Source organism: Zonotrichia albicollis, chromosome 16 (genome assembly GCF_047830755.1).
Source record: "Zonotrichia albicollis isolate bZonAlb1 chromosome 16, bZonAlb1.hap1, whole genome shotgun sequence".
NCBI lineage: Eukaryota > Metazoa > Chordata > Aves > Passeriformes > Passerellidae > Zonotrichia > Zonotrichia albicollis.
This window is the reverse complement of record NC_133834.1, coordinates 8,019,691-8,039,862: the sequence shown is the minus strand read 5'-3', so window position 1 is coordinate 8,039,862 and position 20,172 is coordinate 8,019,691. Positions and strand designations below refer to the sequence as shown.

The 20,172-nt window shown below is 49.6% G+C and overlaps 1 protein-coding gene across 3 annotated transcripts in view; it reads right to left on the bottom strand.

Annotated features, from left to right (window-relative positions):
• Positions 1-1,634: 1,634 nt before the first annotated feature.
• Positions 1,635-20,172, bottom strand: part of SYT17 (synaptotagmin 17) — a 34,818-nt gene continuing 16,280 nt past the window's right edge. For all 3 annotated transcript variants that reach the window (XM_074552727.1, XM_005487692.4, XM_074552728.1), the window contains exons 6-8: positions 16,061-16,181; positions 15,202-15,357; positions 1,635-2,670 (exon numbers count right to left, since the gene is read on the bottom strand). In XM_074552727.1, the coding sequence (XP_074408828.1) occupies positions 2,474-2,670; positions 15,202-15,357; positions 16,061-16,181 (474 nt within the window). In that variant the 3' untranslated portion in view covers positions 1,635-2,473. The remainder of the gene's footprint in view (positions 2,671-15,201; positions 15,358-16,060; positions 16,182-20,172) is intronic.

The window sequence follows — 20,172 nt, the reverse complement described above, 5'->3', positions numbered from 1 at the left end:
TTTCCCTTCTTTCCTGTGTGCCATCCTCAGATAAAGCCAGTGTTATAAACAACTTTTAGCAAACTATGGAACAGAAACCTTTGAGCATATTAATCTACTCCCAAAGCACGAATATTCATGTTTAAAGAGGGAGCAGAGATCCTGACCAATTTTTATGCTGGTTTCTAAAGCCAGACTCATGGCAGCGGCGTTCCCCAGCACAGCTGGGAGCTCTGAGCTGCCCCTGAGGCACAGCCCCGAGCCTGGCACAGCAGCCGGGCACCAGCTCTGCTGCCAGCACGGGGACAGTGCAGGCACACCGTGCATGCAGTGCCAGCTGCAGCTGCACTTTCGGTTACCTTCCAGCTTCACCAAACATCAGTGTGCTTCACCTGATGGCTGCAGCCCCAGCAGCACGGCCACGATTCATCCCTCCTCCTCCTCTCCCTACCTCGCTGTTCTGTTTGCTCTGCAGGCCAGGAGCTCCCCAGTCTGCTTCTGTTCTGCTCCTACTGACCTTCCCTCTGGGCACCCTCACCACCTTTTGGCATCCTGACTGTTCCTCCTGTGCAACAGACACCTCATGACTTCAAGGACAGACTCAGGCAAGATTACTTTCTGTTCACATTTCATCCCCAATGCTGAGCAAAGCTTGTGTCTGCTCTCATGGATGTCCTGAGCTTGTTCTGCTGTCCACAGGCCCCACATGGAAGAATATTCATGTCAACCACAGTAACTGCTGAAACCTTGCCAGAGCCTTTGTGAGCTACAGGCAGAGATCAGCCCCCTACAGCACACGTTTGCCCAGGACTGCCTGTGGGGTCCCTCTCTACTGTGATTTTTTGATGAGACAAACCAGGAAGATGCCAGAGAACACAGATTTGCCATCAACTTCACTGCAGGACAGAGAAGAAATTCCCCTTGCAGAGAGGCAGGTTAGAATTGATAGCCAGCATCCACAGTGTGCTCAGGAAGAGGATGGCCCTGCAGAGCCCTGCAGGCACCGGTACCCTGCTGCTGAGTGCTGCTGACACAGAGCAGCTGTGCTGGGGAGCAGCAGGGGCCAGGTGCATGGGCAAAGTGCTGAAGGGGTGCTGATATCAGAGTAACTACACAGACCTGCCCTGGAGCAGGAACACCTGGACAGCAGCAGGGATTATTGACCCACACACTGACACCTGTCAAAGCAAGCACTGAGCTTTTTTGGTTTGGTTGGGTTTTGTTTTGCTTTTTGAGACTCACCTGTCCCTAACTGTAGCAGATAAATAATAAACAGGTGAAATAGTCATGTGTGTTGTTATTCCTTTTCAAAAATCGAGAATATTAAAAGCACAGAGGTACTGGAGTTTCATTTAATGAATAGAGGAGGGAGATGAGTGCTGCCCATCTTGCCATGTGCCATCTCTGGAGTCTGACACATCCAACCCCCAGGGTGTTATTGGGGTCTGGCTGGGAAGCACCATGGCCAGACCAAGGCATCCAGCTGGCTCTCCACACCCACCTCCAGCAGCCCAGTTTCTCTCAAACTGCTCCCAGTTCATCTGCAGTGAGTGACAATGGGGTAACTGCCAACATTTTGGCTTTTTTTCTGCCATAAGCATAACTGAAGGAGCTAAACACAAAGGTGAATTCAACAAGTATCACTCCAATCCATATGGCACAATTAAATAGAATTTTATTTTCAATAAATATACAATCTCCATCATACCAGACAATACGCTGTGGAAAAATAAAATGTACAGAAGCAACCAACAGGACAGCTTGACTGTAGCTAAGTTCACTTGGTGACCTGAAGAACTACCTGGGTAAACACACACAACACAGAAAGAGCCACTGCAGTCTGTGAGAGATTAAAATTGTGGTTTCTGGGTCTTCTTAACCGCCAAAGTCCCCGGAGCAGGTGTTTTTTTTGCACAGCACATGTTTGAAAGGACGTGAGCTGGTTTTCCCAGTACAGATGCTATTGGAAATGTTTATTTTGCTATATCAGCACTGAATCTACTGCACACACAGACTGCTATCGAGACTGGCAGGTCACCGCTGACGGGACACGGGATCTGTCCCACGTGGGCACACAAACACACACACTAACAGCAGCTTAATTCTGGTAAAACTACTACGAGGACAAAACTGCAGTCAGAATCGATTTCACCACAGGTTCTACCGTTTAAAAAAATATTCTAGCCTAATTACCACGTTCACCAACGAGAGCACACGGGTACTTATATCTCCGAGAGGATGAGCCATGGATTTGGACTGGAAGGACAGCAGAGGCAACTCCCAGCTCCTGCACCCACTCCGTGCTTGCCACGGCACGAGCTGCCCGGCCCCGGGGGCACAGCTGGGCCCAGGGGGGTCACTGAGGCCAGCACGGCCGGGTGCCAGCGCGAATCCAACGGAGCTGCCGCGGGGCGCGTGCGGGGCGTGAGGTGGGAGCTTCAGTGGTCGGTTCGGTTCTCATCTCGTCCGCCCGCCCTGCCGTGGGGCACCCGGCTCAGGTCACCTCGAGGGAGGCGGGCGAGACGCGGTCGCAGTCCTCGCGGGAGCGCAGGCTGTGCCACTGCTCCACGGCCGTGCGGTGCGCGCTCAGCATGCGGCGCCAGTGGTTGGACTCGGGGGCGCCCGTCGAGTACTGCCCGATCACGATCCGGCCGATGAAGTCGTTGCTGCTCTTCACGTTGTGCCCGTACACTGGGGAGAGCAGAAACACACACGGGTCAAGGGAAAAGCACAGCCCTGCCCCAGGAAAACAAACACAGATGAACCCCCACAGCACATGCCAGGTTGTGGTGGTGTTCGCAGTATGAGAGATGAGAATCTTGACTCCATGTTTAAGAAGGCTGATTTATTATTTTATGATATATATTATATGAATATATATAATATTATATATAATAATACATAACATTATATATTTATTTAATATGCCATATATATTAAAATATATACTATTATATATTATAACAATATTGTATACAAATATATATTATATAATATATAATATATATTTATGATATATATTATATTAAAAAAACTATATATTAAAACTATACTAATAGAATAGCAGAAAGGATTTCATCAGAAGGCTAGCAAGAAATAGAAAGGAAAATGGAATGATAATAAAATCTTGTGACTGACCAGAGAGTCTGAGAGAGCTGGACCAGTGATTGGCCATCAATTAAAAACAACCACATGAGACCAATCAAAGATGCACCCGTTGCATTCCACAGCAGCAGATAATCATTGTTTACATTTCATTCCTGAGGCCTCTCAGCTTCTCAGAAGGAAAGATCCTAACAAAAGGATTTTTCATAAAATATGTCTGTGACACCAGGTGCCAGCGTTTTTTGTATGGAACTCAGCATCTGAAAATACTAGAGAAACAGGAGCTTGGAAGGAATAAAATAAGCTGTACTACAGACTGAAATACAATTTAAATAAATGAGACACAAATCCACAGTTACCACAGTATTTACCATGAGTAGGTAACGTAGATTCATAAAATGATTTGGGTTGGAAGGGACTTCAAAGATCATCCTATTCCCTGCTGCGAGTGGGACACCTTTCACTGGAGCAGACTGCTCAAAGTCCTGTCCAGCCTTGAAGGAGAATTACATCATATGAAGAAGTGCCAAAAGCTCTGCCTGGCCATCATGAAATCCCAAAAGCAGCCCAGCAGCCTGACCCTGTGCAGAAGCAGCATCTCAAAGTGCCCTCCTCCAAACACACACTGCACAAAGCACTCCAGTGCTAATCCACAGGCTGCCCTGCTCCAGACAGGAATTACACAGGCCAGGCTGTCAGCAGGGTGTTTACCCAGCAACATCTGCCATAATTATCACTGCAGCTACTTGTTAAACCTCCAGGAAAGCAGCTGAGGGGGAGACACCAGCCCAGCACCCTGTCCTTGGGATTAGCCCAGTCTGCTGGAAGGAAAGGCTGCAGACAGCAGCAAACCCTAATGATGGGCCTGATCCTGGGAGAGGCTGAGCCCTCCCACCAGACACCAGCAAAAGCACTGTGTGTGTTGCAAACTGAAGCCCTGCCTCAGCTCATTAAAAAGTTGAAATTAAGTCTTTGCAAGCTGAAGCCAGGATATCCACAGGCACTGCCTGGAATATTAACGATTTAAAAATCTCCTCAGGAAAGAGGGGGATTTTTAAGGACAAATGTCAACAGGAGCTCCAAATCCAGCTGGGCTGGTGCAGCCAGAGCATGTTCAGCCTGGCATGGAGCACCAGCTCTGCAGCGCTGCTGGAAACCAGCACTGGCAGAAAAACCAGCTCTGGGGGCCCTCATGGCATCACCCTGGTGTGAGCACACCCTCTCAGGCAGGCAGGACACCGAATGCAAGGCACTCAGCCCCACTCCAACCACACACCTTGGTCAGGGATGTGCATCTCCTGCTGTAACACACCCCCAAGGGACCAGCATCACTTTAACTTGCCCCTCTGCCATCTCCACACTCTGCCAGGCTGGTTCCTCACCCCTGCACCAGTCTGGGATCCACCTGCCAGTGCATCCCTGAGATCAAGCAGTGCCAGGTTACAGCTCACTTCATCCCCTCTGACAGCTCTGACACACACAGTTTATGGGCAGAGATGCTTCTGCTCACCAAATTACCTGTGGATATTTCAGGTGACAGCAAAACCTTCAAATGCCCAAGTAATTTGTTCAAATAATTGCTCTGAAAAATCTACCCTGCAACTCAGAGCCCTGTAAGTCCATCTTCAAATGACATTTAGAAATAATCTGGGGTTCACCACCCCAGCAGGAAGACTGCATCTCTTCTGCCTGTCACCATCAGTTATCTGGGGCTGATGCCATCAGGACATGTTATCAAGTAAGTGCCTCTGTCAAGAGGCCAGGTTGGTGTTTTTTGCAAAGGCCACCTTGTGAGGACACAGTCAGGAATTCTAAGCCATCCATCTCCAACTAATACACAGCTTGTATGGGTTATTAATGAGTTCTCCTACAAGGCAATGGATCACAGGTGTAGCTAGCAGGACTATACTATTTTTTTTGCTACGATTTATTAGCCTACAGAAATCAAATATTGTGATAAAACCATGTAAAAATCCCCCAAAACCAAAATTTTCAATAGGATGTTTTTCTTATTTTTTGTGGTCTTTTTGTTTGTTTGGTTTTGGTCTTGTTGTTGTTGGGTTTGGGTTTTTGGGAGTTTTTTTTGGGTAAAATTAAGGATGATAAAGCCTAATCCTGGGAGACAGCACCAAGTAATTTAAACCAAGAAGCCTTACAGGCCATCAATTAATCACAGGATAAATTAACAGTGGAGAAGAAGCACCCCAGGCATACTGATTCTTCAAAAACACTCCATGCCAGGACTGTAAAACAAGCAGGTGTGCTAACTAAGGGCACCTGCCATTCTACTGTTGATCCAAGTATTTTGAATTCTTGTAATGCAACCTGCTAATCTCATTGTGTCAGGTAATTAGCATGCTGAGTCCTTTGGGGTATTAATGGGCTAATTATACAAGCATTGTTGCTTCTATCATTAAGTACTGTAGCTAGCACAGAGACTCATTGCTAAGGAGTAGGGAAGGCATTTTGCAAGGCCAAATTCTCATTCCCACACAGACCAAAAGAGGCTGCACTAGACTGACCTCAGGTTTCCACACTCACAGCTCCATCACAGCAGCTTCCTCAGATGAGGAGAGGTCTTTGTGTGCCAAAAATTCAGCTTTACCCATCAGGTCAGAGCCTTTTAAGTTCAAGGGCACGCCTTTCTGGGAGACTAACTGCTGTATTCCCTGCTAAATGGCCAGGATTTAGGATTTGCTGAGTCCAGGTGTGTGACTGAGCTGTGCTCCCCCATGTCTGAACATCCCCTGGGAGAGCCTGAAAGGAGCTCATAGTAAATTTCAGATTCAATCTGCCCCTGTCCACAGAAACAGTGACACCATGGAGCTGCTCAATAGCAGAAAATAAAGTCATTAATATTTGGGATTTTCAGACTGACCCAGACTCTGGTTATGAACTGGTAGATGCTGCTTTCCATTTAAGAAGCATATTTTCCTGACAGAAACTACACACCTGATCTCATGAGCTCTTTTTCCAGCCTCACAGTAATTTACACAATAGCAACATCCATTTCTAGGCCAACACAGAGCAAAAAGCAATTAAAGAAGCAGAGGTCAAACCAATTCTTTCTGCAGCTGCTCTTCAGAAGGACACATTTGGAAACAGAAAGGCTTCTTAAAAAGACATTCTTTATAATAGAAATGCTGAAATACAGAAGCAAATCACCTTTACTTATATCCATTAAAAGGGTTGAATTGTTCAGGACAAGGTACATGATGTAAATAAAACATTTTCACGTTATGAACTTATTGATGCAGCGTTCCTAAATGATCCATATCCCACTGACGGGGGCCTGGGTGCCACTGAACTGTTCCTTTGGGGTCAGGGCCCATGTTCCCCATTGGGCTCCTGCACAGAGGGAAGGCTGAGCCCCCCAGCCTGGCTGAGGGCACTGCACAGCCCAGAGCTGCTGCCCAGGGGATGCAGTGGGCATTGGAGCTCCAAATCTGCTCTGGGGACACTCCAGCCTGAGCTTGCCCTTGTCTCCCACCAGCCCCAGTCACATGGAATCACTTTTGGCCAGTCAACTGTTTTCACTGTGTAATTAAGCCATGAGGCTGCCTGGCTGGCATCAGCCCTGGCACCAGACCCAGCCAAAATGCCTCTCTTCTTCCCTGTACACTGAGAGCTGCACACTGAGCACTCGTGCAGAGCATGACTGCATCATCATCCATGAGTCACCTGCAGCAGCAGGATTTAATCTGGCATTTCAGAAAATCATTCATCCTCTGACTGACCACATCAGCATCCTGGGAATGGCCAGGGAGGAGCATTAACTAAGAACATTCCCTTAAGCTAGCTTCAAGGCTATCAGTATCATTTACAGGATGGGGACATGCCTGAGCCTTGCAGCTGGGGCCGTGAATCATCTGCATCTCCTGCAAACTCTGCTCTGCCAGGTGTGCCAAGCAGTTACTCTGCAGCTACTCAGCAGTTACTGAGCAATTCCTCAGCAGCTACTCAGCAGTTCCAGCCAGTACGGCCACACAGCGCCTCACTGCTGCCTGTCCCGCAGCACCAGCAGGGAATGTCAGCGTGGAGAGTTCCACACCAACAATTCACCCTTCCTGCAGCCACCTCCACCATCACCTGCAGTGCAACTAAAACATGTAACTCAGAGAAAAACCAGCAAAAACGTGCCCAAGGCTGCACACAGGCAGCTGAGGGGCAGAGTCCCCCTGAGCACACTGATCTCCTGGGACTGTGTGGTCTCTCTGGCAGAACCACATCCCTGCTGGCACTGACCCATCAGCACTTCAGCACTTTCCACTCAGCCTCAGCCCTTGGTGAGGTGTCACAAAGTGCCCCCTTCACACATCTGCCCATTCAAGCAGGCAGCAGCCAGTGCCCAGCCTTTTCTGTGCCCAGTGCCCACTGCCCAGCCCTTTCTGTGCCCAGCCCTGCCTCAGCCAGTGGGGCTCAGCTGCCAGGTTAAGTAGGACTGAAAGCTGCTCCTGAACTGCTTGACATCAATGTTCAAAGGCCGTTTAGCACAAAGAGGTGCTAGGAGGAGCAGCAGCAGCTGGGCTAATGATGTACACTGAGAAGGTCACAGGCATGGCCCAAACCCTGCCCTTGCTCCTCCAGCATGGCCTGGCTTATTTAGTAGAGAGGAGAGAAAATCATGGGAGAAGATGCCGTGGCTTCCCATTTATCAGTTTAATCTCCACCAGGGTCTGATGAGCACATTAAACTCTTTCCAGCCTTCCCCTGCAGTGGCTGCACCTGCCCAGCTCCAGAGGGAACTGGCACTGCTGGAGCTCATGGCCACACACGGGCCCAGCTGCTGCCCCAGGGGACAGTGCCACAGCAAAAGAGCCTCTCAAAACCTCCTCCAGGAACCCTCTGAAAACCTCCCCCAGGGCAGGGAGCTCCCCTATGCTCTGGTTGGGCTCCCTGCACATGCACCCCAAACCAGGAGAGTGCCAATCATAGCCTGCTCTCACACAGGGAGGGGAAATCCTGGAGCAGACACAGGGATCCAGGCTGCAGGGGAACTGTGAATGCACAAGTGTGTCCTGCAGAGAGCTCAAGGGCAGCAGTGATGACACCTCATGAAATTACCTCATCATTAGACTGGAATAATGGGCTGGGATCATCTATTGCAACAGCCCAGAGCATACTGAAAAGGAGTGTCTGTGGCTGCCTTTTGCCACTTCCAATTCCCCTTTTTGTAAAACTGCATCTTAGTTCTCTGCACTATGAGCCCCAGACCCAACAAAGCACATTTACACATCTGACAACACCAGAGTCACACAGCACCTGCAGGCACAGGCAGGGACAGACATGCAGGAGAGGCAGCCTCTGCCTGCACCATCCATCTCCTGAGGCAGGCACAGACATTCCATTTGCAGACACTGCTCTGCTGCCACAGCAGCTCCTGCCACCCAGACTTTTCTTCCTTTGATACACAGGTAGATTATGGCCCTGCAAGGGGTTTGAACAATTCCTTTCACTGCAGTGTGAGCCAAACAAGATGAAGGGCTGAGGGCAGCAGAGCCATGGCACCGCTTAAATGAAGAGGCTTGGCAAAAGGAGCAAGCACCTATCATCAGCCTCGAGGGAGGAGGGCTTGCTCCTTTCCTTAGGAGAAAAAGATTATCAAAAGATTCCAGAGGGCTCCAGGACAGGCAGTTGCTGCCACATCAGATGCAGTACATTTATTAACTAAGTCAGGAGACTTGATGAATCTAATTTTGCCTCCTAAGCAAGCAACAGATCAGGTCAGGAAGGGTCAGCATCTTGTTGCTCTCACCCTGATTAATGGCATTTCACTCCTCCTTGTTAAAGCAGTCAGTCTGCTGCAAAAAGCCAAACTCACCCCAGAGCATCTTCCCTGAGTGCCCCAGACAGGACTGGGCCTGCAGGACCCCAGCCAGCATCTCTGCCTGCCCCTCTGCTGTCCCCTGCTCCACCAGCACCCCCATGGAGCCCAGCAAGGACAGAGGGACTGAAATGCAGAGCAGTGGGGCCCCTTCTCCTCCCAGAGGGGACTGGGACATCTGGAAATGCACAAAGGGATGCTGTGAAGGGGCTCTGCTGGGCCTCAGGAGCCTCCCCTGCCCTGCATCTCCCCAAACCCCTCCCAGGGTCCTGCCAGGACCTTGTGGGGCCACCAGAGCTGCAGCAAGGCCTGGGGACAGGAGGCACCAGCCAGGAGCTCCCTGCCCTCCCCACACCTGGGCAAGGACCATATGGTGGCTGCTGCATGAATGGATGGAGTGTTTTATAACACCACACACAAAGGGCAAATTCTGATCTAAATTAAACAGGTATAAATCCCAGAAAACACAGTGCTGACATCAGTGGGGTTTTTTTTTCCATTTTTTTCTCCTTTGGCTAAGATAGGATTACACAGGTTTAGTCAGGGATTACATTTTGCTTCTGAGCTCTAGATATGGGAAATATACAGACAGTCCAATACTTGCAAAAGACATAGCTAATAGATGACAAGAAACAATTTTCTAGCAGTGAGTTGTCTAATTATCCTTCCATCTAAGAGATGTTATGATACTATTTCAAAAGAGAAACTAAATCTCCCTCCTGCATTTCTGCATGGGAAAAAACCAATTTAATTTGACTCATATATTAGAGATTTCTTCCCTATATCTGTGTGCAAAAGACAAAGTGCCTGAATGTTTGTTGGGTTTTCATGTGGGAAAGCAAAAGCAAGAGCAAAAAGGAGAGATGGGCAAGTCAAACTGCAGATGTGTGGTGATTCCAGACAAGGTGATTTCCATCCCTGCAAGCAGAGGTGATGCTGGCATCTCCAGGTCACACTTCCACATAGCCAGGGAAATCTGATTTCAGATACATTCCTGGAGAAGCCTCAGGACAAAAACTTTACCAGATTTCAACCTGCTCAGCTGATTAGGATGTTTGGAAATCATTCTGTTAATTAAGAAAATACCACTGAAAAGCCCCAGTAGCTCTGCATCCTGCTGAAACAGGCAGCATTGCTTCACAGAGAAAACATTTCAGTGAAAGCACCCAATACCCAGAACTGCATCATTATCAATACATACCAACAGTTACTTTTTCTTCCCCTTTCAAAATACAAACTTCATTAAATGGTCCCCATATTTTCCTAAAGGCCAACTGCAAATAAGCTAACAGAGGAACCAGGTATGTTGCTATTGAACAGCAACCTGTTATTTTAATTAACTGGAAGTTAATTAGAGCCCTGGAATAAAGCATTAAAGATGTGCAGGGGTCAGAAGACACATTGCAGCACTTGGGGCATAGAAGGGGCTGACAGCATTGCCAGGGCCCCTCTGCTGCAGCCACTGAAACCACAGGTACAGCTCTGCAGAGTCTCAACACTCTCAGGAACAAAAATACTAAAAGAAAATAGATAAAATGGGAAAATGGGTCCTAAATCTTTACAGAAAACAGAGACATTGCCAGTTTTTAAAACATTGAACAGTGAGGAGTATCAGCAAATCCTGCCAGAAGACAGAGTGCCCATGAGCTGCACCCCCAGGCAGGACTGACTGTGAAGATGTCACCAGTGCAGGCCACACATTTTGGGTCAGTCCCTCCACCAACAAGCACACCCTGCCCAGCCTGCTTCCCTCTGTCCCAGGCAGAGCACCCTGCCCTGCTGGAGCCATGGCTCCCTTCCAGACAGGGATGGAGCAGCAGGATGAGCCCCAGGGCTGTTCTCCCTCAGCCCCAGGGCTGTCCCAGCCCAGCTGCCCTTCCCGCCAGGCCAGAAGGAAAAGCAGATTTTCCCTCTACAATTGCATGGAGATGATTTCTCCCTCTTTGGGGACTCTGCCTGTGTAACAAGCCCTGAGATCCTGCCATGCAAACATTCCAACAGCTCATTTAAATGGAGAAAGACACACAGCCACCAGAAGACCTGGGGGAGACAAACATCCCCTCCCTGTGAGTGCTGAAGGTTGGTTTTTTTTTTATGGTAAGTGATGAGAAGATGCTGAGGAGTCACTGAGACACAGTTTGGCCTGGAGTGCTGCTGGTTTTTATTGGGCCATCTGGGCTTTACTGCAGTGCAAACAGCATTGCTGATGATTGTTATTAACAACATTATAATCATTAACAAAATACTACAGGGCTCAGGTTTCAGCTCTGCCTTCCTGCTGCACAGCCCCAGCTTTCTGACAGAGATTGACTGCACAGCCCCAAATCCCTCAGCAGGGAGAGCACAGGGTCTGTGGGTGCCCATCCAGCCCTCCCAGCACTCAGGCTGCACTTCATCTCAAATATTCGTTTTCCTTCACGGAAATGATCTTGGCAGCAGCTGCCAGTGCTGCTGTCAGGGTCAAACTCCACCTTCCCCTTGCCATCAGACACAGCAACACCTTTGCTCACAGGTTTGTTCTCACGTTTAGGAGAACACCCCACCTTTCAGAGCCTGCCCCTTTCTCTGCAGGTGACCATGACTTGCCTGCACTCAGGCAGGAGATGGGGGATTTGTGTCAGGTTGCCAAAAAAACCCCAGAAAGGGCAAAAAGGAACCATCCAAAAGAGTGCATTTCTGTTACAACATGTAAATGGCTGCTCATTACCTAGACAACATGTTTGATGAAGTAAATGAAAATCAAACATCCTCTCCACCAGCTGTTGCCTCACTCTTTTTTCTTTTTTTTTTTTTTTTTTGTTCAGGACATCAGACTTGTTATAAGTACCAGTGGCTTTTCTGGTTTCAGCCTCTTTGGGGAGGAGCTGTGAACAGACAACACTTGCAGCAGCAATCCTGACCCTGGATGCTTTTCCTGGAGAAAACATTTCCACCAGAGCCGATCCCACCTCATTTTGGGCACTGGCCTGGGACTGTGAGTCAGTGACAGCCCCAGCAGCATCTGAGGAAGGAGCAGAGGGAAGGCAGGAACAGCTGGGACAGGGTGTCCTGCACCAGTGTGGAAGGAGAAGCATTTTGGTCTGTAAAGGCCAATAATTGACAATACTGAATCCTTGTGTGCCTGAGGAGGAGGAAAGGCCAAAGAACCAGCCCAACCAGTCCTGGCTAACACAGAGCTCTGCCTGGGCACATCATCTCGGAGCCCCAGAGCCCTCTCCAAACCCAGCTGTGCTTCAGCCCTGAGCCTGGTGTGGAGTCCAGCTCTGCAGAGCACCTCCAGGAGAGCAGGGATGGTGCTTTACCATCTGCCCCCTCTGTCTGCACTCACAACCCTGGGTAACTCACAGCAAAGGGTGCAGAAACCCACACCAGATGCACTGAACACAGACAGCTGGATCCAAGATGCACAGGAGAAAAACACACAGGGGAGAAAACAAAATTCATCTCACTTAGTGTGGATGGTGCCTTGCTGTGCAGTGGGGACCAGCCCCAGGGGAGCAGGAGCCCCAGCTGATGGGAACTGGCACAGCTCCAGGGCTTTCCATGAAGCCAAGCCAATGTAAAGACAGCTGGAAACTGGGTCCAAAACACAAAGCCACAATAAAGTTCCTTTAAATTATTGAAGACATGCTCACTTCTGGCTCCCATGGCTGCTTTTACAGCTCTCTCTTCTCTCCATTCAAGGCATCATCACCCACCCTTCAAGCAGGACTATTTTGCTTTTCAATTGGACTTTGACCCAACAGCAAATTTAATTAACTGACCTAATGGACTAGAGACATGCATTAGAAGAAATAAGAAACAATTCCAAACAAAACACACAACAGAAAGAACCACCAATGCAGCAAAAAGGAACCCCAAAGCACCTAAGTTAAAAAACAACAAAACAGAACTACGCCCCTGCTATGCAGAGATGCAAAATAGAGATCTCACATTGCAAGATACCCATACTGCCAAACATTTGTTCCTGATTATCTTTTAACAGAGGATCCCAAAGCCCCTCACGAGCCCTTAAGCTGAATAATACTATGAGGTGCCAAGAAGGAGCTCTGTGGGGAACACCACAACCCCAGACCTTCAGAAACTCATGTCAGCAGAGCCCACAAATGCACACAGCAATAAAGTGGGGACACAGCCCCAGCACCATCAGGAGCCACTCTGTCACTGGGATGGACACTGAACGTGGCTCAGCATCCTCACCACCACCACGTCCCCTGATCAGAGGTTCCTGTGGCAGACAGTGCAGGCACTGACCCAGCAGAGGGCTGTACACACAAAAACACAACCAGCACCCCAGCCCCAGCTCTCTGCTGGCCACACCAGCCCCACACTCACACCAGAGTGTCCTGGGCACAGCAGAAGCCCCAGCCCAGGCAGGGCCATGCCCACCCTGCCCCTGTCCCCTCACTGTTTTGGGGGTGTTCACAGGGGTCCCAGGACAAGGGGAGAGAGGAGAATCCTGACTCCATGCTTCAGAAGGCTGATTTATTATTTTATGATATATATTATATTAAAAGAAAATTATATATTAAAACTTACTAAAATAATAGAAGAAAGGATTTTATCAGAAGGCTGGCAAAGAAAGGAATTGAATGATAATAAAATCTTGTGGCTGCTCACAGCCCTGACACAGGTGGCTGTCATTGGTGGTCAGGTAAAAACAATTTCACATGCTGGGTAAACAATTCTCCAAACCACATTCCAAAGTAGCAAAATATGGAGAAGCTGAAGCTTCTCAGGAGGAAAAGATCCTAACAGAAGGAATTTTCATAAAATATGTCTGTGACACATTGGTCCTCCCAGAGCTCTACACGTCCCTTCCCAGCTGTGGAGCTGCTGGGGACATTTCTGGCCTGGGATTATTTATTGCAAACTCACAGCAAGCAGTATGTCACTCAGAAAATGAAGCCCCACTCAGAGGCTCAGTGCTGTGTGACACAGGGTGATGAATCAGCCAGGTTCCCATTGGCTCCCTGGGAATACTCCCCTCTGCACAGGGAAAAACACCCAGAGAGCCACCATCAATCCTGGCTCCATGCACTGTGCTGGGCACACTGCTCCCCTCACCCTCCAAGGGCACAGCTCTGCTCTCTCTGCCTGTTCTGCTGCCAGCAGCAAAGGGGAAAGCACAGGGAGTGATTCAGGCCTGTCACAGCAGCACCTGATGGGAGCTCCAGGAGCAAACCCATCCCAGCACATGCAAGGTGCAGCCAGGCTGATGTGCATGCCAAGCAGTGATTAATTACTGGTGTTCTGCTGAGGAAATTTCTGAGCATGAAGGGCAACATTTAAGCTGCTAATCAGCATCACTTTTTGTTCCAACATGTTTGAAAACAAATTAATGGGTTGGAATAAGGCTCCTTGAACCAGCTTTGACACCTGTATCTTCCATGTAAAAAGTAAAATTAAAAAATGCTTCAAAATACATCCTTTCAGAAGCAGATTCTTTTCACCAAAAGAAATGATGGAAAGTTGTCAAACAAAGTGTTTGTGAAGCATGAGAGCCCAGTGTGGTAGAAGAGTGTGAGCCCCATCAGCCAGTCCCTCTGAGCCTGCTCCTGGTGGTGCCTGAGCTCCAAACGGGGAGCAGCCAGGGCATGGGAGGGACCCCCACCCTTCAGAGGGGTCCCTGCAGCCCTGCTCAAGGCTTTCAGGGTGGGAAAGGGCAGAGAATGCCACCAGCCCCAGCAGGACCCTGGCCTGGGACAGCAGCATTGTGCTCTGCCACTCCTGCTCTCCTGCCTGCCTTCGTGCCTTGAGAACAAATACAGGAGACACAGAAACTGCTTCAAAATAGAAATTCCTATCCCAGCCAGCACCTCCAGTGCTGACAGAGCTGAGGTCAGCTCTGAGCCTGTCCCAGGCTCCGTGGGCTGTACCTGGGTCCATCTCAGCTGTGCCATGCAGGGCTTGGCACACAGCGCCAGCCCTTCAGAAACAAAGGCACAAGCAAGGCCTGCTCACAGAACAGCTGAGGCCACTGTGGAGCACCTGTGGGTGCCCCCTCTCACCAGCAAACCACAGCAAGTACCAGAAGTTATTTTGCCAGCTTGGGCTCTGTGACTGTTCACTGCTCTCCTCTCATTCTGCTCAGGTCTGACTCTGTGCCCAGGCTGGGTGCCCTAAGAAGGGCAATTAATGCTCCTCCTCTTCCTCTGCCCATTTCCAGTCTAGGACAGGCTGGCAGTGCTGGGCACAGCTTCTGCAGAGCACAGAGTGCCCCTTAATCTGCCCAGGGTGGGACAGGCAGAGCCCTGCACACCCACAGCTGCTGCCAGCAGCACCACACTGACCTGTGAACACCAGGCTGGCATTCTCCAGCTCCTCCTGTGGGACCTTGAAGCTGAAGGACTCGTTGTAGAAGGGATCTATCGTGCCCCGCATGCAGGAGGTCTTCTTGGTTTTTGTCAACTTCAATCCGTGAACAAGCTGGATTTTCACAAAGGGATCTGGCAAAGAGCACAAAGCACAGGCCCTGTGTTATGGGATCATGAGTCAGCAGAGCTCAGGAGGGCTGGGCACCACAGGGATGGACTGAGCTGGGAAATGGCCTTTGGAAAGGGCTGGGACTTGTGCTGCTCCCAGAGACTGCAGTGGGCACAAAACCAGGCAGCCAGATTAAAAACAGTCCCTGCCAAAACCACAGCTAATGTCAGCCTTGACATGCTGCTCTTTTTGGGAAATGCCAAGATTCTGGCAGCAGCAGAGGCTGGGGCAGGAACATGGGAGACCACCTGAGCACAGAGGCACCAAGCAGCTCCAGGCAGAGTGGCCAGGGCCAGCAGGGAACAGGGGCTGCTTTACACAGCACCGCCCAAAGGGACCAAAATTCCATCAGGGAACAGTGCCCAGGGGCTGCCTCTCACAGCTCAGGGAGACCAAAGCTCCTGGCTCCTTACCTCTGCCTTTACTTTAAATTTGGCAAGCCCTCCACTGTATGTGTTGTTCTATGTGTACGTGAGTAAGTGTTCCCAATACTTTGATTATTGTTGTCTATGCATGCAAGAGGGACTCAGAATCCAGAGCCTTGTATAAACAGGAACTGAGCATCAAATCCCCCTGGGTCCCCCCACAAACTGCAGCCTCACTGCTCTGCTTTAGAGGCACATATAATCTGAGCATGAGTAATGTGAGAAATGCACTGCCCTTTACCTGAACCTTGGCTCATGTCTGTCTGAAGCAGCTGTTTTGCTCTAATGATGTCCACGTTCAGCCTTCCTGCACTGGGTAGGTAGTTCAGTGACAACAGCAGCTCTCCCAGCTCCACTTCATTCTACAGGGAAAAGAGAATGTGACGATTTAGAACACAGCTCAGAGGGGAAGAGAAGGGAGAGAAATTAAATAAATCCCATTTGTCTAAGTGCCTGAAAAATGAATTTTAGTCACGCTCTGAACTGCAACCAGGAACCATCTGTTGGTACCTTGTGCTAAGTGGAAACAAGAAAGGAACTATCCCCCAAAAGGAGATCTTTCTCCAGTCACCAACCCTTCACCAGCTCCCCAGGTGCCAGGCAAAGAGGAGGCAGGGGCACAGGGTCAGTAGCTTCTACCAGCTCCATTTTTAATGGCGCCAGGCAGTTCTGATCTTACCAAGGTGACTGTTGTTCTGCCTTCATTCCTTCACCTTTTCCTTAATGATGCTTAAAACCAGTAATTAAAGAGCTGGAGAGCTCACATCACTGCTCCTCAGGTGTGAGGGTTTGAAATAACCTCTGCCCCTTGCCATGGCTCTGAGAGGCTCCTATTGCTGGATGCAGAATGCCCACACTGAAACACTCTGGAGACTGGAACACAGCAGGCAGGGATTGATCCAACTGCCCAGTGCCAGGGCCATGCAGGAGTGCAGAGCTGGTGTTCCATCCCAAACAGTCCAAAACCAGCCCAGGTCAGGTGTCAGAGCCCATCCCAAGAGGAAAAGGAACTGCAGTGGTTTGCAATCATAACAAAAGGATTAAATGTCTTCACTGATGCCCCAAATATGAGATTACAGAAACCAGAGACTATGGGTAGACAGTAAAAGGTTCTCAGAACAGCCACAGCCTGAACTGACCCACAGAACCAGGATCATTGGGTGGGCCAGCACAGAGGCACAGCCCATGGCACAGACATCAATCAGTGCCAGGGGGAAACTGAGGCTGGGAAACCCAGCCAGGAAAAGCATCTGATTTCTTAACTCAAATTCCTTTTGTTACAGCAGCTTGTGGGTCACACTGTGACTCTACAGCACCCACACCCACATTTACCACATGCATTTTCTTTTGTTGCTGCATTATTCCTGCCTCACCCAGAAGGAACCTCTCCTGCCTCAACCTGGGCCAGCTCCCATGTCACAGTGCTGGCCAATATGTGATGTTTTAAGTTCTTTCCATCAAAAAGCCACTCCCCAACACACACCTGACCCAACACACACACAGGACTCACATACCCACACACACCCTGGTGCCCTGGGGTGGCACAGCACAAGGATCCAACAGTCTCACTTCCCAGGTGGTTTAAACACCATCCAATTGATTTAAACTATCATCCCTCATTTGATTTTGCCCAAAAATGCTCCTCTCAGGTCTGTGGCTGGAACAGCCTGCAGACATGTTTATCATCAAGAACAGCCAGTGATTTTTAATCCTATTACCAGGACAGGATGGAAGCACCACAGTACCCACAGCACCACCCTCAGCAGGAGCCACACGAGGCAGCCCTCCACGCCAGCTCATTTTCTATAACACATAAACAACATTTTTATCAGACCCAGCCCTGCTTGCATTCACTGCTGGTCAGGTTCCATTCAGGCTTAAATTCCTAAAAATTCAGGTGCATTTGGAAGTGCAAATGAGGAAACTGCTCAGTGATTTTATCACCTGCTGGGGAGAGACAAACAGCTCCAGCTGCAAACACCAAACTGCTGGCACAGCCAGGGGTCAGCTGGCATGGGGCAGTGATGGAGGCCCTTCCCAGGCACCTCAGGCTTAGAGTGCTGAAAATCTGCATTAAGACTTGAGATAATTACTTGTGGAGCTGTCCATTGATGGAATATGCCGACCTTATCCAAGAACTGCAGGCGCTTCCCTGGGCCACAGAGGAGCCGTGGAGCTCAGCAAGGGAAGGCCGATCTCCCTGCTTCCAATTCATTTGCATTTCTGATCCATTTATTAAAAAAAAAAAAAAAAAGCCTGATGATGTACACTGACAGTGCCAGGCTGGATCTGTAACACCCACTTGGGCACTGGCAGCAGAACCATGTCCCATCACCCTGCAGAGATGATGGAAGGAGCCCCTCAGTGCAACCATCACAGTGTAACCAACCCACCCAGCCTTCCACAGGTAAAGGCAGGACCTAATTTTCTGTAGGACCTGACCTAACAGGGATTTCAGCACCTCTAGAAAAATCCTTTTGGCTATCTAGGCTTAAATTTGAGTTAGGAGAGATACAAAATGCTATATTCTGTGATCCACCAGAGACAGCAGGCAGACTATGAGCAGCTTCAATCAGTCTCAGATCAAGCCTGATCTCACAAATCTCAACAGCACCTTCTGATGCTCTCCAGGAGTGCCCACATTTGCATTAATTATTTTGAGGGGAGGAACACAGAGCCTGTGCCCAAAGGCCAGGGCAGGATGGGTGAGCTCAGAGTCAGCAGGGAGGAGCAGCAGCAGCACCAGAAGGGGTCTCCAAAAGGGGGCCCAGATCACAGAGAGCTCCCCTCCCCAGGCAGGTGACTCAGCCTTCCCCAGGCTCTCAGAGCCAATGCCTCTGCTGTTATAAATGCATTTCTTCCAGCCCAGCCACAGGATCTGCCCGTGGCTGGCTGAGTTTGGAGCATGTTGGTACCTTGTGCTTAAGTGGATGGGATGTCAGCCACAGGAGAAGGAATCCGTGGCTGCTGTCACCAAGGCTGGCACTGTCCCCTCTGTGCCCAGCCCTGTCCCATGCTCAGTCACTGCTGTGATTAGTGAACAAGCAGAGAATTCCCGGGTGCCCCAAGGAGCAGGGGGCACAGGCAGGTACAGGCAGGAGGTTCCACTGTGCCACGGCTCCCTGTGGTGATGTGACAGCCTTGTCACCCAGCTTGGGAACACTCTGTGCTGCCAGAGCCCAGCCCATGCTCAGGGACATCCATGGGCACACAGAACAAACATCACCATCCTGTTCTGTCCCCTGGGGCAGCCCCAAAGCTCCAGCTCCTGCAGCAGCTGAGCTGAGATGGGGATGGATCCATGCACAAGAGCTGCCACGGGCACAGAGCTCACCCCAGAGCCAGGAAGTGCCTGCATTTTGTGTTTCCCAGGTCTGTCCATCAGGAAACTACAGAGCTGTTGGTTTTGCCTTGGGTGTTTTGCCGTGCAGAGGAGCCCCTCTCTGCTAAGGCATCATTCCAGCTGCCATTATTATGCTGATGACGAGCGGTTCCTGCCGAGATCCCAGATGACCCTGGAAAAGCAATTTCCTGTTTGATGAGATGCCGGAGTGACACCGAGTCTGGGATGTCTGAGACTCTCCTGAAGCTCTGATTAACATTTCACTCCTGGCTGTATTACTCTGCCAGGTTGGATTTGCAGCCTCAGGCTCGCCTGTGATCCAGAACCTTCCCCAGTTACTGCCTGGGCTGAACCCAGAAGTTTTGAACCAGAATCTTTTCTGTTCTTTTCTGTCATCTCTGAAACACAAAGAGGCTCCCCCAAAGGAAGATGAGCTTTTAATTAATGCACATCTTGTTTGGACCAGGTAATTGCTTCCTCACAGCCCCCCAGACTGTTCCTTGTGCATTTGTACACCACCAGCAAAATTCTGCAGCCGAAACCTTTCCCAACAGGAGCAGGGCACATTGCATCAGCACTGACACCCATGCACTGCTCCTAATGAAGTTTCAGATTGATTTTCCTCCTCAAGGTGCTCTGTGTTGGTACCTCCAGGCACATTAGGAAACTGATGGTTTAGAACAGCTTGCTTTAACAGGTTTTCTACAGCATCCTGTGTCACAGCCATTGCTTGGGGAAGGTTGAGCTATTAAGGACCAGAACCTGAGAAAAAAAATATACTTAGCAATGAATAAGAGCAGTGTTTCCTACATAACTGGCACCAACTGGATGTGGGATGAAGAGAGTCACAAAACCCTTTCTAAAGCCAAATTGTCTTTGCCATGAGAAAGCCTCTATTGTGCAAAGAGCTTTGGGAAGAAGATATCCCATGGAGAGGTCCTGCTCCTGGACCCTACCAGCCTCTCCTCTCTGCTTCTCCTCCACAAACACACCTGCAGCAGCCCAGCTCT